This window comes from Furipterus horrens, unplaced genomic scaffold, assembly GCF_987537825.1.
Source record: "Furipterus horrens unplaced genomic scaffold, mFurHor1.1.pri manual_scaffold_13, whole genome shotgun sequence".
NCBI classification, from domain to species: domain Eukaryota; kingdom Metazoa; phylum Chordata; class Mammalia; order Chiroptera; family Furipteridae; genus Furipterus; species Furipterus horrens.
Window position 1 is genome coordinate 32495367 of NW_028327183.1, and position 20725 is coordinate 32516091.

Consider the following 20725-nt stretch of genomic DNA (forward strand, 5'->3'; position numbering starts at 1 on the left):
AAGGGACTGTTACCTGCCGACCATCTCCCAGTCCCGGTACACAGGGATGTTGGGCCTGGCCCTGTTGTCATAAGGTCCAAAATGACAGTTGGGGGATCCAAACCACTCATCAAATCCATGCTTCAGGGGGTGGAACTGAGGCCTGTGACCCAGATGCCTAGAAACAGGAATCCAGGGCACTTCAGGAAGCCCCTCATGGGGGACACCCCAAAGTTCTGAGCAGCAACACCCCATTACCTTCACAGAATATTTAATGAAACAAACATCTCTCCAGCACCCAAAGTGTGCTAAGCCCAGACACAGAGATGTCAGGACCACCCGGCCTCCCCCAGCAAACTCTGCCAGGTTACCAGCTAAGGGTCACAGACAGGAACAGGGCCAGGACCAGCTACTGCTACTTATCAGCTCAGTGCCCTGGCCAGAAATGGGGATGGGCATGGCTGGGAAAAAACACAACGACATGCCTACAGGGTGATGACTGCCAAGCTGTCTGGAAAGCCAGGGGCTCTGCTTGGAGTGGAGCGGCCGGCTGCAAGCTCCTGACACACACTGTGGGTGTCAACGCCAAGCTGTGAGAGCCTCTTGCTGGGTCGTGCCCTGCTCTCCCATCCTCACACACCCCTTCTTCTTGGGGGCACCTAATGTTGGGTCCTCATACCCATCAGAGGTGCTGACATGCTCCCAGCTGAATCCGGTTCCAGGAGTCATTGACCACAGCCCCACTTGTTCTTTGGAATACAGGGCTAATAAAGGTAGTTCTGGAGCACAGTGGCTCTGAGTTCTGGCTCCTGCAGAGGTAGCCAACCCCACCCTGCAAAGTGGATGGGTTTCCTAGGTTTTTGTTTGCGGAAGGCCTCTCGCAGAGACGTATTTGGAAAGTCGTGTCCCTGGAGCAGAGGGTCCCGTTTCTCTGCTGCACTTGGGCAGGCCCTGTCCTGACCACTCCGAGGCCCTGCAGCAGGTCACACAAATCCCAAGTCCCCGTGAGCTTACTGTATCACTCACTCAGTGAATACGATGTGTGCCAGCGAGGGAGGCTGGGCCTGATGCACGCCAGAACTGAGTCAGCCAGCATGTGAGTCCAGGCGATGTTAAATGTATCTCTTGGGGCCTCATTTCCCCTCTGCTGGTTCTAAAATGCTCTTCCTCCAGATGGCTGCCTGGTGCCCACATTGGGCCTCTCCAGCCTCTCTGCCAGGTGCATGTCAGCTTTGCTGTGACCTCTGTGCTTTGTGTTTCCTGTTTGTAACTCGTGTCTTCTCTGGGTTGCTGCTACATCCCAACTCATTTCTAAACACCCCACTCTAGCACTAGCTGTGTGTGACTCTCTTGTGCACCCACATCCATTAGCTCAACGGCCTTTGCTTAATGGAAACACTAGTTAAGGTCCTGCTCATGCTAAGCTATCAACTCAAAGTGCTTATTCTAAAACGGCAGCAGGGCCAGCCCTGCCCAATGGTGAGCTGGATCAGCATCGTAGTGCAGCCCACTGGGACGCAGGGCAGATGGAGCAGCCTCTCACAGGAGTCCAGATTCCATCTACCCCAAGCCTTGGTCAGGTGAGAAAATCCAGAACCATGGTGCTGGCGCGCAGAGGCAGGACATCAGGGCAGTCACAACCATACCAGCCAACACCCCCCACTATGGCCCTGTGACAGGACCCCACTGAGACCAGGAATCCCACTGGGCCTCCCAGAGCCTGTCCTCACTCTGGTCACAGCTGCCATGACCCTGGCTCATCTACCAGCACTGTGTCCACCTCCTCAAGTTCATCCAGAGCTGCTTCTCTGGGCCCTGCCCGACCCTTTCTGCATCTGCATTCACCTCTCTCCTCATGGAGATACACGCCCATTCCAGCTTTGGCTGCCCCCACTCAGTGACTATGGATGGGAGCCTGCCAGACCCAGGGCCGAGTTGCCAGGCCAGGCACAGAGTTCCAGTCATCGGGGGCTCTCCCTTCTGCCAGCGCAGCCCTGACACGGCTCTGGCAGGCCTCACAGCTGGCCTCTGCCAGTCTCCCCGGGCCTTCCCGGCAATGCTCTGCACCATTCAGGCAACAAGGGCTCCCTCAGCCCAGTGCGCCTCCACCAGCTCTGCTGTGCAGCTACTGCCTCCTCTGAGCTCGCCTGCTTGGCAGGTAGCTCTCAAGTTGTCTCAGGAGGGAGAAAGCGTTCATTAGGCAGCCTCCAGAGAACCAGGCTTTTCTGACAATTACAATTACTCTCCCAGTTTCTGCAGATCTCCTATCCCTGTGACTATCAACGTGCGAAGAGCAGCCGTTTCCAAGGGGCACAGGCAAGGCATTCATCCTTGAGAAAGCAGTACTGATGGGTGCCAGAGGGGTTAAGGGCAGGGGTCTCACAGTGTGTTAAAAAACATGGAAGGCTTCCTGTAGGAAATGGGCTTGCTGTTTTCCAAAGGCCTCAACACCCAGAAAAGAAAAGTTTGTCTGACATTTACACCAACCCACTTAGGCATCCTCAGGGAGTAAGAGACAGAAACCACTTAACATGCTTAAAACAGCATAAACAGCATGCGTAGTAATGTGAACTTCTAAATCATTATCGTTTAATCCCAGTGACTCCACATTTCCACATTGCATGACTATATGACAATTCTCTACCTCCTGGTTGCTGCTGCTACTGTTTCTTCTTTTTTTTTCTTTTTCTTTTTTGCTTCTCAATGTTTTTTATGCTAGGACTTTAAAAAATATAAAATATTTCTAAATGACATAGAGACACCTCTGTAACCATACTGGTCTCAACATGGCTTCTTCTGTATATCCTTAGCTACAGGACTTCTGTTCAGCTAGACTTCAGGTGATTCTCAATGATGACTGTTCTATAGTTTAGTTGTAATTTGATGTGATTGTGGGAGGAGGTGAGCACAGCGTGTACCTGCTCTGTCATCCTGACCACTGGTTGCTCCTTCACTTCACCACCAGACAGAGCCCTGTGCTTGCTGACAAAGTGTGTCATCCATGACAGTACTATGTGTGTAATGATGTGGCTCTTTTGGTGACACCGTGGCAGTAGGCAGCACAGGGAGAAGAATGGAGAGAAGGGGCAGGTGGCTGGGATGTGCAATATGGGAGAACAATGGGCTCATAGCCAACACTCCAGCCTGGAGACGGAATGTGCCAATGGCACGGCCATCCCAGCTTTTAAAGGAATGCTTTAGGCATCTAAATGGACCTAGAATTCAAAGACTCTACTTTCCACCCAAGAGGTTTCCCCATGTGGAAATGTTTAGCAATGACCGTGTGAGAATGCGCTCAGCCAGGCAAGTGTCAGGACTCACCACTTGCCCACGATCTTGCTGACGTAGCCGGCGCCCGTCAGCAGCTCGGGCAGGAGGAGCTCAGCTTCCGGGATGCCACCCACGATCTCCTGTGGCGTATAGCCTGGAAGAGCACCACAGTGAGTGAAACACTCAACCCATGGGTAAGGCTATGCCGCAGAAGGTAATGGATTCAAACCCTGGCCTTTCAGAGTCAATGGTAAAAGCCCTAGTGGGGAGCTTTTGGGGTCTTCTAGGCACCTCCCCAAAGTCAGCACAGCACTGGGTGGGGATGGACAGGGCAGACTGTATCCGCCTTCCCCAGAGGAATTGCGACTATCAGGCAGAGCTCCAGGTCCCCACCCCTTCTGGTTTGCCCAGAGGTCTCCAGGAAATGCCATCTGATGCTATGAGGGTCCAGCTCGCACCAGGCTCCACTGTGCTTTCTGTACTGTTTCTTCACAGGCTATGCCCTGCTAACTCCACAATGCCCAGCTTCCTCTGGCAGCAGCTCCTTGGGGAGGAACAGTGTGCCCAAGCCACCAGGCTGTGCTGCGTGGTCCTGGGCAGGACCCGGCAGGGGAGGACCGGTGAGCAGTACTCGTTGGCCTCACCCATCCTCAAAGCAGGAAGCAGGAAGGAGCTCTGCCCCGAATCCCTAAGACCTTGTATCAACCTCACCTTCCTTTATACCTGCCTAAAACGTATTGTTTTTGATGAAAGTGCTACAATCCGTTTTAACCCAAACAAAGTCCTGAACTGTGGGTAATAAATGCTGTCCTGGAGAAGGAAGGTTATATGTGAGAATGGGTGCCAAATGCCCCTCCCGCAGTCCCGCTGGTCCTCAGACCTTCAGTGCACCCGACTGCACACGCACCATTCCTGGCCTGCCCGTTGGTGGTGTAGAAGCCATTGCGGATGGGCAGACGTCCGGTGAGCAGGGCTGCCCTGGCTGCATGGGGGTGAAAAAAACAGAAACATGATGAGAACGCATCGTGTGTCAGGCAGTTCTACAGACCTAAGTCCCTGTCAGCCTCTGAGCCGGGGGGGCAGGCCGTTCCTATACTGACTGGCTCAGAGGTGGGTCACCGGGGAGCGCTGACCTGGGCTAGCAGCTCAGCATCCTCCAGCCCCCCAATCACTCTCCCCGACTCCCAGGACCCCGAGATGTGGGGCCCACATGGCCCCTCCTGCACCCCCCTTCCAGCATTCCTTCTCTTCCTCAAGATTAGCATTTATGTAGAAGCCCCTCAGCAGCAGTGATTCTCGGGGAGTGGGGGAAGGAATAGGCTACCACACCCCTGTGACCCCGACCTCCATCCCCACCATGGAGAACCACTTCCCAGCCAAGCACTTCTGAATAAGCCACAGCATTCAGCACCTGGAAATCAGCTGCCACATGCAGCAACTTGGACCTCCAAGATCCTTAGAGGGGACAAACCCTCAGTGGCCTAAGGCCCTGCACCCCTCATAGCATGGAGCCCAGGACCCGGTGCGCCTGGGAGCCAATGGAAAGGCCGCACATGCCTGCCTGCCCTCGTGGCCCTCAGAGGAAATGGGGTGAAGCTGCTGCCTTTGTCAGGGCTGCCTGCTCCTCATGCCACCCCCTCACTGGCCCCACGCCTGCCCCCTGCGCCTGTGGGCTAACCCTGACTTACATGGTGAGCACAGGGGGTTGGCTGTATAGAAGTTCAGGAAAAGCATGCCCTCAGCAGCCATCCGGTCCAAATTCGGGGTCTCTCTGGAAGGTTCTCCATATACACCCAAGTCACCCCACCCCATCTGCAGGAAAAAGCATGGAGAGGTGGACTGAATCTCCTAACCCTCGGGTCTGGGCCATAGAGCTCCTTCACAACCCAACGCCTGGCTTGGGCACAGAAATCATGGGCAGTGGCTGGCCTTTGGGGCTCAAGTCCGCCCTGGTCTCGGCATTGAGAAGAAGCCCTTGTAAGCCTGTTGTGCAGACTGAGATTTAACATCAAGTGGAAGGCTCCCCACAAAGCTAAATGGAGCATGGCCATGTGACCCGGCCTTTCCACTACTGAAACATACACCACACAAAATGGCATGTATGTCCACAGCAGTATGGTTCACGATCGCCCAAAGGGAACACTGCAGTGTCCATCAAGTGAGCAACAAATAAACACAATGTGGTCTGTCCGTCTGGTACCAGGTTGAACAGCAGGCCCCCAAATTTCTGTTCACTCAGAACCTGTGGATGCAATTTTGTTTGGAAGTGCAGATGTTATTAGCTAAGATAAGGCCATACTGGAGTAGAGTGGGCTCTAAGTCTAATGACTGGTGTCCTTATAAGAGGAGGACAGACACAGACACACGGGGGGAGACAGAGAGGGCAGAGATTGGAGTGATGCCTTTACAAGCCAAGGAGAGCCAGGAGGGATCCTCCCCCTGAATATCAGGAGACACCAGCTCTACAATACCTTGATTTCAGAGTCTGGCCTCCAGAGATGAGAAAGAAAAGATTTCTGCTGTTGTAAGGCACAAAATTTGTGGTAATTTGGTGTGCCCCCGGGAAACTAATACACATACTATGGAATATTACTACAGACTGAATGAACTGTGACAAAGTCCCTCCAAGCTGGTCTCCTTAGATATCCCCTCAGCATGCGTTCCCAGGGCATTACTTTCACGGTGGCTAACTGCTGTCCCCTCTTCTCCTGGAACAAGGGACAGGGGGTGGAAAGAGCTCCAGCTGTGGAACAGGACCCAGAAAGCCAAGGCTGTCCAGCCTCCAGCCTTCCCTTACGGAGTGACACATTACCCCCTCCTGAAAAGGTATCTGAACACCAAACCTGCAGTGACCATCTGACCCAGTGGTTCCATTCCTGAGTATCTCTGCAACACAGTCCAAGACATGTCTACACGAGAACGTACAGACGATGTCCACAGCAGCATACTCTCAGTTGTCAAAAGGTACAGAAACCAAGCGCCAGCTGAGGATGGATGAACACCATGTGTCCATCCAAACACTGGAATACTACTCAGTCATAAAAAGGAGTAAAGTATTGAATTGGCCAAAAAGTCTGTTTAGTTTTTTCTGTAAAATAAGACACACTTTTCGTTTTCACCAATAACTTAATTTTTAAGTATATTTTGTTGATTATGCTGTTACAGTAATCCCAATTTTTGTCCCTTTGCTCCCTTCTGCTCAGAAACCTCCTTCTCTCCAACAATCCCACCCCCCTTAGTTCATGTCCATGGGTTGTGCATATAAGTTTTTTGGCTTCACCCTTTCCTATGTTATTCTTAACTTCCCCCTATTTTGTACCAACCGATTATGCTTCTTAATCCCTGCACCATTTCCCCATTTCTCCCCCCCACCCCAGCTGATAACCCTCCAAATGATCCCCATACCTATAATTCTGTTCCTATTCTGGTTTGCTTAGTTGGATTTTGTTTTTATGTTTTAGATTCAGTTGTTGACAGTTGTGAGTTTGTTGTCATTTTAATTGTTCATAATTTTGATCTTCTTTTTCTTAAGTAAGTCCCTTTGACATTTCATATAACAATGGCTTGGTGATGATGAACTCCTTTAGCTTTACCTTGTCTGGGAAGCACTTGATCTGCCCTTCTATTCTGAATGATAGCTTTGCTGGATAGAGTAATCTTGGTTGTAGGTCCTTGCTTTTCATCACATTGAATACTTCTTGCCAGTCCCTTCTTGCCTGCAAAGTTTCTTTTGAGAAATCAGCTGATAGTCTTACAGGCACCCCTTTGTAGGTAACTCTCTGCTTTTATCTTGCTGCTTTTAAGATTCTCTCTTTATCTTGAATTTTGGCATTTTCATTATGATGTGTCTTGCTGTGGTCCTCTTTGGGTCTAGCTTGTTTAGGACTCTCTGTGCTTTCTGGACTTGTGTATCTATTTCCTTCGCCAAATTTGGGAAGTTTTCTCTCATTATTTCTTCACATAAGCTTTCAATTTCTTGCTCTTCCTCTTCTCCTTCTGGCACCCCTATGATTTGGATGTTGGCACATTTAAAGTTGTCCCAGAGGTACCTAAGCCTCTCATTTTTTTTCAATTCTTGTTTCCTCATTCTGTACTGGTTGACTGTTTTTTTCTTCCTTACATTCCAAATAATTGATTTGAACCCTGATTTCCTTCCCTTCACCATTGGCTTTGTGTGGATTTTTCCTTCATTTCATTTAGCATAGCCTTCACTTCTCCCCTTATGCATCTTCCATACTTAAGCATATCTTTCAAGCCCATGAGCATCTTTATCACCAGTGTTTTGAACTTTAGGTCTGTTAGATTGGCTATTTCCTCGTCTGTTAGGTTGGCTATCTCCTCGTCACTTAGTTCTCCCACTGGAACCTTGATCCATTCCCTCTTTTGGGCCATACTTCTCTGTCTCCTCATCTTGACAGGTTCCTATGTTTGCTTCTGTGTCTTAGTCAAAGCTATCACACCTGTTATGTTGTAAGGGGCGGAGCCTTAGGTATTCGTCAGTACACGGCGACCTGTTTCACCACGTTGTGGCGCTGTATGTGGGGAAGTGGTCTGAGAGGGAACAAAGCCGCTTACTCAGTACTCACCCCTTTACTAGTCACTTCTCACACTTTTGTATGGACCTGGCGCCTCTCTAGCGGTTGCACTGGCTGTCGTTCCCAGAGTGGGTGAGTCTGCGGACGTTCTAGGACTGTGGGGGCCCTTCAAACAAGCAGACTCCACTGAGAGATTGGCAGTTTCTTCCTCTGCCCCAACCCCCACTGGTTTGCACAGTCAGAAGCAATGAGGCTTTATTTTCCCTGGCGCTATGACCGTGGGCTGCTCGGTCTCGTCTGGTGCTGGGAGCACTCCCCAGGTGATCCTCCCTAGTTTTTAAAATGTGTGACTGTGCTTTCCACTGGCCTTTTGCTGCCGCCACCACACCGTGTTCTCTCTGCCCCAGATTCGCCCCTCCTACCTGTCTGAATGAGTATTTCTTCTTTGTATCTTTGTTGTACTTCCATGCAGCTCGATTTTCTGGAACTTCTGGTTGTCTCTAGTTTTGAGGCAGTTGTATTCCTTCTTAGTTGTGGAGGAAGATGTAGCGTGTCTGTCTAGGCCTCCATCTTGGCTGGAAGTCACCAATAACTTTATTGATTTAGATATTTTGAGTATGTTGAGTATCTCCCGTGTGATATAACATTTATTTCATCAATTAATGTCTCAGTTTGATCGCTCTCACATAAACTGGTCTACCTAACCGTGGAGCATTGTCCAGTGAGAAATCTCTAGCACAAAACTTTGCAAACTACTTTTGACATTTTTAATCAGCCACAGCACCTTCTCCATACACTGCACAAATCTTTTTTTATTTCAGTTGCATTTTTTTCCTTTCTTGAAATAATAAAGCATAACATGCCAAAAATGTTGACTGTTTTCTTCCATCTTCAATATTAAAATGGCTACACAAAAATTCACCAATTTTGATGTTTTTTAAAAAAATGCACACTGATAGGACAGCTGTCACAATACAACCTAACAAATTGTTTTGAATGAAGTAAAAGACAAGTGCATGCTTCTAGAGCAATGTTAAGAAACAAACAAACTCTTTGGCCAATCCGATACTAACACATGCTACAACATGGATGAACTTCAAAAGCATGACGCTTTGTGAGAAAAGCCAGCCACAAAAGGACAAATATTATATGATTCCATTTATATTAAAATGTCCAGAACAGGCAAACCACAGAGACAGAAAGCAGACTGCCAGCTGCCAGGAGCAAAGGGAGACTAGGCAGTGACTGCCACTGGGGGTGGGACTTCTTTTTGGGGTGATAAGAATGATCTGAAGTTGACTGTGGTGATGATTTCACAAGGCCTAGAAACCACTGAATTGTACACTTTATTTTTAAAAAGATTTTATTTACCTATTTTTAGAGAGAGGGGAAGGGAGGGAGAGAAACATCATTGTGACAGAGAAACACCGATCGGTTGCCTCTCGCATGCGCCTTGACTTGGACCCCAACCTGCAACCCAGGCACGTGCCCTGACCAGGAATCGAACTGGAGAATTTTTGCTTTACAGTATGATGCCTAACTGAGCTGTCCTGGTCAGGGCTGCTGCATTGTACACTTTACTGGGTGAACTGCACTTATTGTGAACTAGATCTCAATAGAGCAGTTAGAAAAGCACAGGCACCTGGTGTTCTGCTGAAGCCTGGTAAGACCCTCATGGTTCACCAGCTCTCCAGGGGCCTCTTAAAGCTCTTCTCACTCACTGGGCTCCGGTGAGTCAGCCAACAAGAAGTCAGGCCTGTATGCAAGAACAAGGGTCTGAGCGTCTCACCTGAGACTGGAAACAGCAGAGTGCTGACCTGTAAAACTGAAAACACTGGGTTGATTCTGCAGATGTTTCGGAGAGTTGGGCCCAGTGATCTCATGAGGAGATCTGGCAACTCTAGGTCATACATGGGTGGCTCTGTGTGCAGATTTGTCCAGGACGGCCCCAGTTCAGTCTGTTGTCTGACTGTAAGTATTGGAGCCCCTTCTTGGCATGATAGGTTTACAGCCACCCTCCCCATAAGGGTGAGCCCAGGAGGGTGCCACTGCCTCTGGTGAGATCTGGCCTCCAGGCTTCTCCCAGGCACTGCCTTGTCCCACCACTCCTGTCTCCTCGCTTTTGCCTGGCTGTGGCACACGGGGGTCTGAGGGCCTTTGCCTTTGGACTGTGCTATCTGTACTCAAAGGCCTCTATGGTTGTAGGGTCCTGGTTTTGGCCCTTTCAGCTCTGGATTTCTTTGGAGATGGTTTATTCTGAAGCCATTGAAATGGCTTTTCCCTTTGGTAACAATAGGAGCTGAAATAAAATATGTGCCTGAAGAGAAGTATGGCTGACAGAAGAAAGGAAGGTGGGGTTCTCTCATGTGGAGAAGAGATAATGCGTCTGAGTCCACCAAGACCCCACAGGAAGTTTGCATGTCCAGGGACAGCGCCTGCATTCTCAAGTTCAGGCTGTGTTGGGGGAGGGCAGGAAAGCATCTTTAGAAGCATCTGCTGACTTTGCAAGAGCCCCAGTGCAGGTGAGATGGCACAGCTTGCTTGAGGCCTGCCCTGGAGAAGGCTCCCAGGTTGCATGCTCAAGGGTCCTTCTTGCCCCCACCCACATACAACCCCCACACCACCTCGAGTGTGGATTTGTCCTCAAAGGCACAAGTGAGCTGCTGTCCCTCTAGGGGCTGGAGGAACAGAGGCAGAGGGGTTGGTCACATGGCACCCTTTGCCTGGCACCCACCAAAGTTCCAGCCTCCCAGGAGGAAGGCAGGCGCTCAGTTTAAACCACATTTGCATCAACAATGTAGGCAGAGGGTGCCCTTCTTATTGGGGAATGGTAGGATACTCCCCAAATCTCAGGTCCCAGATGCCAGCCAAGGGCCAACCTATTTATAGGTAGGCCTTTCTGAGGCCAACAGTCACTGGCTCACTGTCTTAACTTTTGTCTGTTTAATACCATTCTATTATTATTTGTTAATTAGCTTTCTTAACTATAAAAATAGGAATATTAACATCCACCTTTTAATTATTAGGGAATGAATGAAATCATCTCACATGAAGTGTTTAGCATTCCTTCCCCTCTCCTACGTGACCACCCACGGTCACAGAGAACAAAAGCCAGCTGGGCCCCTGGACTTAACAAACAGTTCTCTTCCTGCCTTCGACTTTCCTTTCACTAAGAATCTCAACACTTTGGAACAACGCAAGCATCACTCACTGCTGGCTACGAGGGACTGTTATAAAGACACATGAGACTGAAGAATTTCCCATGGTCTGCTGACTGGCTCCGAAAGCTCAGGTTGGGGGCACCTGCTTGATGTGCCTACCGTGGTCACATCAGAGCTGGCTTCCATGCAGCCTCACTTTAAACTTCCTCAGTAGTCAGGGAAGACCTTCTTAGTACTGTTTCACAAATAAGGGACCCAGACCCAAAGAGGGCTAGGCCCTTGGGAGCAGGAGTGGCCTTGGGCCCAGCTGGGCTGAGACGCCCCAGGAGGGATCTCTGTCCCACCGACCCTGGCCTCATCAGCCTTGGAGAACAGAGCCGAGTCAGGTCCACTGAAGAAAAGGTTCTCAACATTTTCTAAACTCATTCAATGCATGTCCTCTGGGGCCTGTCCTGGATCTGACACACTGGGGAATAAGGAGGCAGATGCTATCCCTACCCTCGCCAGGTACCACCCTGGATGGAAGGGTCTGCATGCCTACCCCATCCTGCTTCCTGACTGGCTCTCTGGGAGTGGGGTCAGGGCATTGGCCAGAAGCCTCAGCTGCACAGGCCAGCAGACCCCTCCCCAGCCAGTGAGCCTGGCTCAGGGGTATGGACTGAGTCTTCGTGGCGGCTTGCCCTCCCGCTGGGCCTGCTTACCATAAGGGCAAGTGAAGACATAGTGAGGAACTTCTGGATCCTGCTACCTGAAGTCACAGCTGCTCCAGCCTGTCAGTCAAGTCAGGAGAGCTGGTTTTCTTATTTTGCTTAAGTTACTTTGCATGCATTTTGTTATTTGCATCAAAAAGTCCTGGCTTATTTATATTTACTGACCGGGACAAAGGTCTTACAGACTTCTTTGGTTTCAGCTGCCAGAGAACCCCAAAGCCACAAGAAGGAACCTGCACCAGAGAGGCCTGGCACTGGGGCTCCTGGTCACTGTTCCGGTTCCTGCTACCCTACGCTGGGGCACTCAAGTAGGGCGGCTCTCCACATAAGCCCCCTCGAGTAAAAACACTCCCAGTGCTGGTCATGCTCCACCACTCAGAGCCTCCAGGCCTAAACTGACACTTCCAACAGAAATGCACAGGAGCCCTCTGTGTAAGTTTGCTCTTTCTAGCAGGCCCTTTAAAAGGACAAAAAGAAACAGATGAATGAGGGCTAACTTATTTTATTTATCTCAATACAGGCATACCTCAGTTTATTGCACTTTGCTTTCTTCTGCTTCACAGGTTTTTTTTGTTTGTTTTTGTTTTTTATAAACTGAAGGCAAGACTCTCCACCAGCAAAAAGATTATGACTCACTTGATTGTGATACTCGCTTTACTGCAATGCTTGCTCTATTGCGGTGTTCTGGAACTAGACCTGCAAAGTCTCTGAAGTATGTGTGTATATCCAAAATATTATCACTTCAACAAGGCTTCAGTAAACTGGAGGGCACGTGATTTGCTTCATACACCCACTGCCACCCTGGAGAGAAGGGGAAGGGGCAGAAACCTGAAAGACAGAGCACTCAGCTAGAATCTCATCATCCAAAAGAGACTGCTTGAATGAGGCTTGACAGGGATTCCGACTTGGAGAAGACTGAGTAGTGAAACAAAAAACAAGCACTTCCAAGACCAAAGTATTATTAGGAAGCAGTTTCCCTACTGGCCATTAGGGTGGGACCAGCTGAGGGGCCGCAAAGCCTGCTTGAGAAACAGTCATCATCTGAATGAGTTTATGAAGCTAAAAAGAAGCAGGTCCAGTGCTTCTGGGTGGTGGAATTATGCATGCGTTTCTATGATCTTTTCAGGCTCATCTGAATGCTGTTAATGTTTCATAATAAAAAATCATTATTGTAATACAAAATTACTGAGATTTTTAAAAACATTCTTTTCTTTGTACTGAGTTTTCAAAATCTGAGTGCTGACACAATCAGCACCTCTCAATTTTGACCAGCAAGGACTGTCCAACAGCCGTGTGAGGCTCCTGGCCTTGGTCCAAAGGCTCCTGTGAGTGTCTCTGCTGGCCTTTTGAGGAACTCTGAGTTATATTTATTCACAACATTTCTGACACCAAATATGTGGGGGATTTCCACACCAGCCACTTCTCTAACTCTCCAGCACCAACTGGGAGTCCAACATTTCAGTTCAGTTCCAACACTATCTACCTGGAGGTAGTCTCAGACCCCACAGGTCAAAGACTCAGTCCCACAAGACTGCCCCCCTTCAACCAGCCACAAGTCCCCGGCCTTCTGAACTTCTGACCAACCTGCTGTAAGCTGGGGATACAGACTTGCTCTAGTTCCATAACTTGCTAGAACAGCTCACAGAACTCAAGGAAGTGCTGTATTTACTATCACGAGTTCATTATAAAGGATACAACTCAGGAAGGGGTGCCTAGGCTGAAGTATGGGGAAGGGGCAAGGAGCTCCCCACCTTCTTCTGCTGCCCTCTCAGCTCCTCCACGTGTTCCTGCAGTTTAGGTTCCCTGCCCCCTGCGCCCCCTCCCTGCCCCGCCAGGTCTCAATACATAGGCACAATTGATCGAGTCATCATTGATCTCTGGTGATGGAACTCAATCTCCAGCCCCTCGCCCTTCTCTCCCTGGAGATCAAGGCAGTGCTGGAAGCTTCAACCCTCTAATCACACCTTGGTCTTCTGAGGGCCTCTTCCTGAAGCTTCTCAGGGCCTCAGCCATCTTATTAGCACCCACAGACACTGCTATCATCACTTCAAGGGTTTTAGGAGCTGTATGCCAGGACACTGCCTTTCATCATACCACAGGGTCTGACACCACAGCTGTCCTCTGCCCTGCCTCAGCCCTCACGTCACCGTGAGGAGGGCTGCATGGAGAGGAGACAAGGCCCAGACAGATTCTGTAACTCGTCCAGGCCCACAGGAGTCGGACCTGCCAACCCAGGTTTGTCTACATCCCCACTGTACCCCGAAGCTTCATGTTGATTAATTTCAGAATTTCCACTTCACTCCCTGTTTCCTTGGGGAAGGAGCACAGGGGATAAAGTTGCAACAGGAAAAGTGAACAACTCAGTTCCTGGACAGGACTCCTGCTACTTTTCTCCTCTCCAAAGGGCTGGCCCACAAGTGCGACTGCGTGCCTGGGGCTGAACACACACCTGACAGGGGACATTCTTTCTGCTTCCACTAAACACCTGACCTTTGACTAGAATTCTCAACAGGGCCAGAGCAGCGTGCCCAAGTGAACAGGGGCAACCCTAGGGTAGGGCAGGGGCAGAGGCTGGGTCTTGGTCGGCTGGTCACCCCCTTCACTGGCTGGGAGGGCAGGGGTGAGCAGGGCTGCTACGGAGCTGGTCCTCACCTGGCCAGGGCAGCAGCTGCTCTGGGCTGCCCTTTCGCCCTTGCAGAGAGAGGTAAGAAAGGGGACAATACAGGAGGGATCTTCTCCCAGCCTGGACACGACTACCTCGCTTCAGCTTCACCTGCCTGTGAGGCTGCAGCCCGCAGGGCCAGACGCTATCCCCACACCGGCTGACGCCCCCACAGCCGCTCCCCACACGGACTCCCACCACCCACAATACACCCTCCACGGCCCCCGCCTCCACCGCCGCCCCAACCCACCGCCCCGTGCGCAGCGTTCCCCGGGAGCCCGGCCCGCACTCACGTCATCCATGAGCAGGAGCAGGATATTGGGGGGCTGTGGGGTGCCACTGGCCCCCAGCCTCGCAGCACTCAGCACCAGCAACACCCACCACCTCATCGCCGCAGCAACAGCCGCCAGGGCAACCGCTACTGCTGCTGCCTAGCCGGGGGCAGAGGCGGAGGCAGATAGGGCAGCCTGTCCTACGAACGTCGGGGCGGGGCCGAGACGGCTGAGTGACAGAAGGGGTAGGGCCTGGGAAGGCCTCGTGACCGGCCGGGGAATCACGTGACGTGGCCGGCCCGGCCTCCCAAGATGGCGGTGTGCGTGGCAGTGATCGCAAAAGAGGTACGTACGTTAGGGGGAAGTCCGTGCTGCTGTGCTCCGGTGCTCGCCGGGACCCCGGTTCCGGTGGCGCCCTCCCTCTCCGCCTTTCCATTTGCACCTGCCCCGAGGGCCCCGGAGGGATGGGCCCGCCGGCTTCCCGGAGCCGACGGCGTCTAGGCGGTTCCGGGGAGGTGCCGCCCACACCCATTTCTGCAGCTGCGAAAGCGTCATTCCCTGGCGCCCACCAGCCGGGACCTCCCGTCCCGTCCGGATCCCGGCCCCAGACTCCTGGCCCCTGCCCCGCCCCATCCCACCGTTCTTGCTCCAGAGTCAGCTGCCCACCTCCATCCTCCTCCACCGCCACGCCGTCCCCAACTCGGACACTCGACTCAGCACGCAGCAGCCACAGTGCTTTAAAAACAAATCGGATCGTGTCACGCTCCCCGCCTAAAATTTCTCCAGTACCTTCTCATCGTCTTAGGCTAATGTCTGAATAATCTGGTCTCCTCAGCCCTCTCCCCCAGACCGCTGACACCCGCCACTTCAACCCAGCAGAATCACTTGCCGCTCCCCGCTAGGCTCTGCTTTCTCACCTGCGGCCTTTGCACCTGGCAGTCCTCTCCCCCTAACCCCCTTTCTCCATCGGCCATCCCCGTCACTGGCCACTATAGATTTCATTTCCTCTAGAAAGCTGTTTCTCAGTCCTGACACTGAGCTGGGTAGCTGTCCACATGGTCCTATTACGGTGTCCTTTTGTGTCCTCTCCATACAGGCCTATGAGGCGGCCCTTCCTTATGTGCTACAACATGTTATTTATTTGTTGGCAGGTTCCACCAGCTGTCAGCCCCGTTAGAGGAGGGGTAATGTAGTGTTCACCATATCTGGGCAGCACCAGGCAAGGGCAGAAACAGTGAATTGGGACATGAGGGAGCCCCGGGATTAAGATGATCAGAAACGGATGTGCAGTGATGAGGGGAGGTTTGAGCCAAGCCTTGAAGGGTTTAGTGAGAGGGCATGCCAGTGCCTCTGCTAAGGTGAAGAGGTTGCAGGAGGTGGCTTACCAGGAAACAGCCAGTATTATAGGGCCAGGAGGAGAGCATGTGCTGGGGCTGGACCCCACACATAAGGTGAGTGACCTGTCCAGGTGACAGGGCTAGTTGTCAGGCTGCGCGTGAACCCATTTTTGTGAGTCATCTTTTTTTCCTGCCCACCCTATTGATGCCTCTTTGCAGACAATATGTAAACCTCTGAAGGCAGTGTGTTTCCGTTGGCCCTTGGCGGGTTCTCCACCCTCACTGCTCTGGCCTCGTTTTCATAATTGGTGCACACAGGGTGAATTCTCATCACTTCAGTTGCTGTCATCCTCTCTTGCAGAATTACCCTCTTTACATCCGCAGTGTCCCCACGGAGAACGAGCTGAAGTTCCACTACATGGTGCACACATCCCTGGACGTGGTGGATGAGAAGATCTCTGCAATGGGGAAGGCCCTGGTGGACCAGAGGGAACTCTACCTGGGCCTGCTGTACCCCACAGAGGACTACAAGGTGTATCCTTCCCACCCAGCAGGCGCCTTTTGGAGGGCCTCTCCCCACAGGGTTTGAGTCCAGGGATTATACTTGCAGGTGTGTACTATAGGTTCAGATAACCTTTAAAGGCATTTTGAACCATCACTTGAAAAGAAAAAAAGGTGAGGGCTTTCAGCCCAGGGGGATTTTGAGGCTAATAGAGACCTTGCCCTTTTTTCCTTTAATTAGTAGGATAATGTGAGAAAAGCCAGACTTGAATTACCTAGAGAATTTTAACAGTCTGCATCTGTCCCTTGTTAGATTTATGGAAGAGCTGGGGAAGCTCCTACTTTGTGCCTGCAAGGGTTTCTTTCTCAGCAGGGTCCAGTCCCCTACAAGTTACTGTAAAATATTGACCACTCCCTTGGGGCAAATGGCTTGAAACTTAATGAGTTCAAAAATGTTCCCACAAGCAGTAATGTAGCTTGCCTACAGTGACACTTGCCTGAGAGCCAGTGTTCTCAAAGATGAAGTGTCCTTGAGAGGTGTGGATACCGCAGGTAGGATTTGCCCTTTGTGAAACCTCTAGTTTTTCATAGAGGGCAAGGCCTTGGCAGGGCAGCCCCTGAGTGTGAATCAGGATGAGGCTTAGCTGCCTGTCCTTTGCTTCTCTAGTAAACACCAGAAGCTGCCCCAAGGAAGGATCCAGTCACACCCTGTGTGGTCCATATGGTCCTGGCATCGCAAGACAGGCCTAGCCTGGGGCACTTCCTGTGATGCAAGGTTTGTCATCTTTCTCCAAAGTGGCTTTGGAGCTGGGGACACGCACAGATGGCCTTCAGCTTTCACACGCTCCACACAGTGAGGCTGTTACATGCTGCCACAGTCCCTCTGTTGACGGTGTGTTCCCTAACCAGCTGTGCAGATATGGCTACGTGACCAACTCCAAGGTGAAGTTTGTTATGGTGGTGGATTCCTCCAACCCGGCGCTTCGAGACAACGAGATTCGCAGTGTAAGTACAGGGGGTCTGTAAGCCGTGCCTGGGGCCTTTTGTTTTCTCTTTTTCACTTTGTTTTAAAATGTTGAAAGTCAAAAAATATGATAGTAATCATGTGTACACATGAACTAAAAATGCTGGCTCTTGTTTCAGATGTTCCGGAAGCTGCACAACTCCTATACAGATGTGATGTGTAACCCCTTCTATAACCCAGGGGACCGCATTCAGTCCAGGTGAGGCTGCTGCTCTCAGGGTTCACCATCATTTGTAGGCTTTGACTTGCTAAAAGGCAATGATTCTGAAAGTAACGGAGGGAAAGTCTTCTTAAGCAGTGGACAGTGTTCTCCTAAGGCAGCAGTTTGGAAGCAGCAGAACCCTGTTCTATTTTTTTTTCCAAACAAACTCACACAAATTTTCAACATATAAAATGGGAATTGGGGGGGCAGAGCTTACCCATTTGGTTTCCCACGTGTGCCCAGCAATTAACTGGGGTGCCATCACAGAAGTCACTGAGGGCCTAGGTATATGGACAGGAGCCTACTGGGAAAATATCCTCCTGTCATTGCCTAATTTTTTGATATTGAACTTGGATGGGGCAGAAACTGGATTGCAGGGAACGTCAAATAACCTTCAAATAAAGTCTTTTAATATTGGCCCAACATGAAGATGCTTCATAAAGAAGCATTCCCACATTCCAGGCCTGCTCCTGGGAATTCCCTGCATTTCTTGACATGTTTCCCATGGGGCTGCTGCTTGTAGCCGGCAGGTGAGAGCACACTGCAATGACCTGAGCCAGGCCCTTCCGTGGTACCTGCTTTCAGCTGTGACACTGTTTTGGGTCATCCTGGGTCCCAGCGGAGAGAAGCCAGCACTGTTATGTAGAACTGTGTGTCCTGGGCTGTTCAGGGCAGTGACAGCCACTGTTCTTGCTGCACTGCGGCCTCTACCCCTGCCTGGAAACCTACCTGGAAACCTAGCAGGCAGGACCTTGGGAAACCCAAAGGGAAGTAGGAGGCAGGGGACTTAGATTCTCATTGCTAGGGATGGCAGGACACACATCCTGGCTTCTCAGCTAAGTTTATTTATCTGGATGTTGGAGCATTGACTCCCAGAGTGTCCTGGGACACAGGCGATGCCACAGAGCCTGTCTCTGTGTGGCAAGGTGTGGAGAGCTGGGTCTTGGGTCTCTTCTCTTAATTGGTCTCTTCTCTTAATTGGTCTGTTTCTGTTTTCAGGGCCTTCGATAGCATGGTGACATCTATGATGATACAGGTCTGTTGAGTGAGAACATTGCTGCCTTTTGATTGAAGAGAAGTGTTTTTACGTAACCATGATGTGTAGATGTGTATTTATTATCATTTACCTCTTCCTGAATGTCACACGTGCCACACACGTCAACTAAATGTTTTGTGACATCAGATTTGGCTTTTTCCTTTTGTGTCTGCAGAGGATTTAACTATGGAGTTTAATGCTGGGGTTTTCAAGGAGGGTGCAGAGGTCAGGGACCAGACAGAGCAGGGAACTGTTGTCTCCACAAGACACGAAGGGGCAGTGGGAGCTGGGTGGTGGAAGCCCACAGAGTTGGGAGCCCTGGAGAGGCTGAGGCCATGGGGCAGCAGAGGAGGCTTCAGGGGGACTTGTGGGCCAGCGTCAGCTCCACTGGCCGCTCTCCAGCGCCCTCCAGTGGCTGACCAGGTGGCGTGGTATATAGGGCCTCCTGTGCCTGTAGCTGGATCTAGAGAGGCACAGGCCCTGGTCGCCTTCCTCCACAGGGCAAAGTTCTCTTTCTGGCCTCACATCCAGCCTGATGCCTGGATTTAGCCCAACCTTGGGAGGCAGCCTTCACAAGATATAGGACTCTTCATGTTACGGCAGCATCTTGCCTGTGGCTGCTTGCTTTTGGAGCACAAATGAACCCTCTTCGGCCTATTAGGGCATGGGGTTTCTAGTGGCCTCAGGGCCAGAAGGGTTAGGGGATGAGTCCCCTGCTGACCCCCAGGCCCATGGGCAAGCCGCCTGGGAGGGGCGGGGCTTATATTCAAGGAGGAGTTGATGTAGTTGGATGTCTGTGCATTCTGCTTCCCCAGAAGCTTGCTCAGCCAAGTCCAGAGGACAGTCCTAATAGCTGACTAGGACTGAAGTGTCAGCCCCTCCTGGGGTCAGGCAGCCCAGGTTTGAACACCCTTTGCCATTCGGTACTGTGCCCTGTGAAGTGGGAGAGGCGACAAGGACCTGCTGAGCCTGAGCTCCATCCACACAGTCTTCTCTGAGCTGTAGTCAGTGCAGCTGGTGGCTGGCTGCCTCGAGTCAGTACCCCAAGACAGTTGTGAGTCCCCCTCACCCTCTACTTCAGTCACTGGCGGGAGGGTCTTTGACCAGGAGGAAGGTGGCTCAGATCCCTCTGGGGAATGGGAAGGGCTGTAGTATTGGTCAGCCTGGGGCTGGACCTGGGAGATGAACTTCTCTGCACTCCTTTGGATTGCCCTCTCTTCTAACAAGAACAGGATTAATTTTTTTAATTACAGAAGTTAAAAAAACAAACAGCTAGGAGTGTGTGTTAAGAACAAGTCCCAGTGCCTCCCCTCCACCCCTACCACTGCAGGTGGAATTGGAAGACCTAGAGGAGGGCTGAGAAGTGCCAACAAATAGGCATTGCTTGCAATGCCAGGGGGCCCTAGGCCTCCCTCACAAGGATTTCTTCCCTGCAGTCCGTGGTTGAGGTTTCAATAGTGATCTTTCCTGCCTGAGTACGGCTCTGGTGGGGACAGCAAGTTGCTGATCCAATGTCCATTCTTCCTTGCTTCTGTACTAACTTCCCCAGTATTGAGGACAACTGACTAGACAAGATAATTTTCTACCTTTCATAGTACACAGGATAGGGAGTTATGGCATGTAAGTGGGTGGTGTTGGGAGGGACTTGCAGGAAAGATGTTTTAAAAAGATTTTTATGTTAAGAGAGAGGGGAGGGAGAAAGAGAGGGAGAGAAACATCAATGTGTGATTGGTTGCCTTTTGCATGTCCCCAACTGGGGAACTGGCCTGCAGCCCTGGCATGTGCCCTGACTGGGAATTGAACCAGCAACTTTTCCATTCACAGGCCGGTGTTCGATCCACTGAGCCACACCAGCCAGGGCCGGAAAGATACTTTAAAGGGCTTCACCTGGCAGATGGAGTACCCTTCTTCATCTTTTCCCTTTTTCCTGCCTAGAACTTGAATGTGATGGCTGGAGCTCTGGCAGCCATATTGAGAACACGATAAGATTTATCCTCTAAGGACAGGGAGCAAAAAGCTAGCAGGAGCCTGGGTCT

At 51.1% G+C, this 20725-nt stretch overlaps 2 protein-coding genes across 4 annotated transcripts in view; one reads left to right on the forward strand and one right to left on the reverse strand.

Annotated features, from left to right (window-relative positions):
- GALNS (galactosamine (N-acetyl)-6-sulfatase) overlaps window positions 1-14739 on the reverse strand; it is a gene marked incomplete at its 5' end in the record, with an annotated part of 33549 nt that extends 18810 nt beyond the window's left edge. The window contains 5 exons of the mRNA XM_090259063.1: window positions 14-157; window positions 3301-3403; window positions 4157-4231; window positions 4938-5061; window positions 14611-14739. Of these exons, the coding sequence (XP_090115189.1) occupies window positions 14-157; window positions 3301-3403; window positions 4157-4231; window positions 4938-5061; window positions 14611-14739 (575 nt within the window). The remainder of the gene's footprint in view (window positions 1-13; window positions 158-3300; window positions 3404-4156; window positions 4232-4937; window positions 5062-14610) is intronic.
- Window positions 14740-14852: 113 nt separating this feature from the next.
- On the forward strand, window positions 14853-18835 carry TRAPPC2L (trafficking protein particle complex subunit 2L). 3 transcript variants are annotated; one of them, XM_090260967.1, is made up of 5 exons: window positions 14853-14934; window positions 16288-16460; window positions 17345-17432; window positions 17571-17650; window positions 18653-18835. In XM_090260967.1, exons 1-5 carry the CDS (start codon window positions 14902-14904, stop codon window positions 18696-18698), a joined length of 420 nt encoding a protein of 139 aa, XP_090117093.1. In that variant the 5' UTR covers window positions 14853-14901; the 3' UTR covers window positions 18699-18835. The 3 variants fall into 3 exon arrangements, with proteins under 3 accessions (XP_090117093.1, XP_090117094.1, XP_090117095.1); XM_090260968.1 differs by having other exon boundaries at window positions 14872-14934; window positions 16311-16460; XM_090260969.1 differs by lacking the exon at window positions 14853-14934 and having other exon boundaries at window positions 16316-16509; window positions 17306-17432.
- Window positions 18836-20725: the final 1890 nt, after the last annotated feature.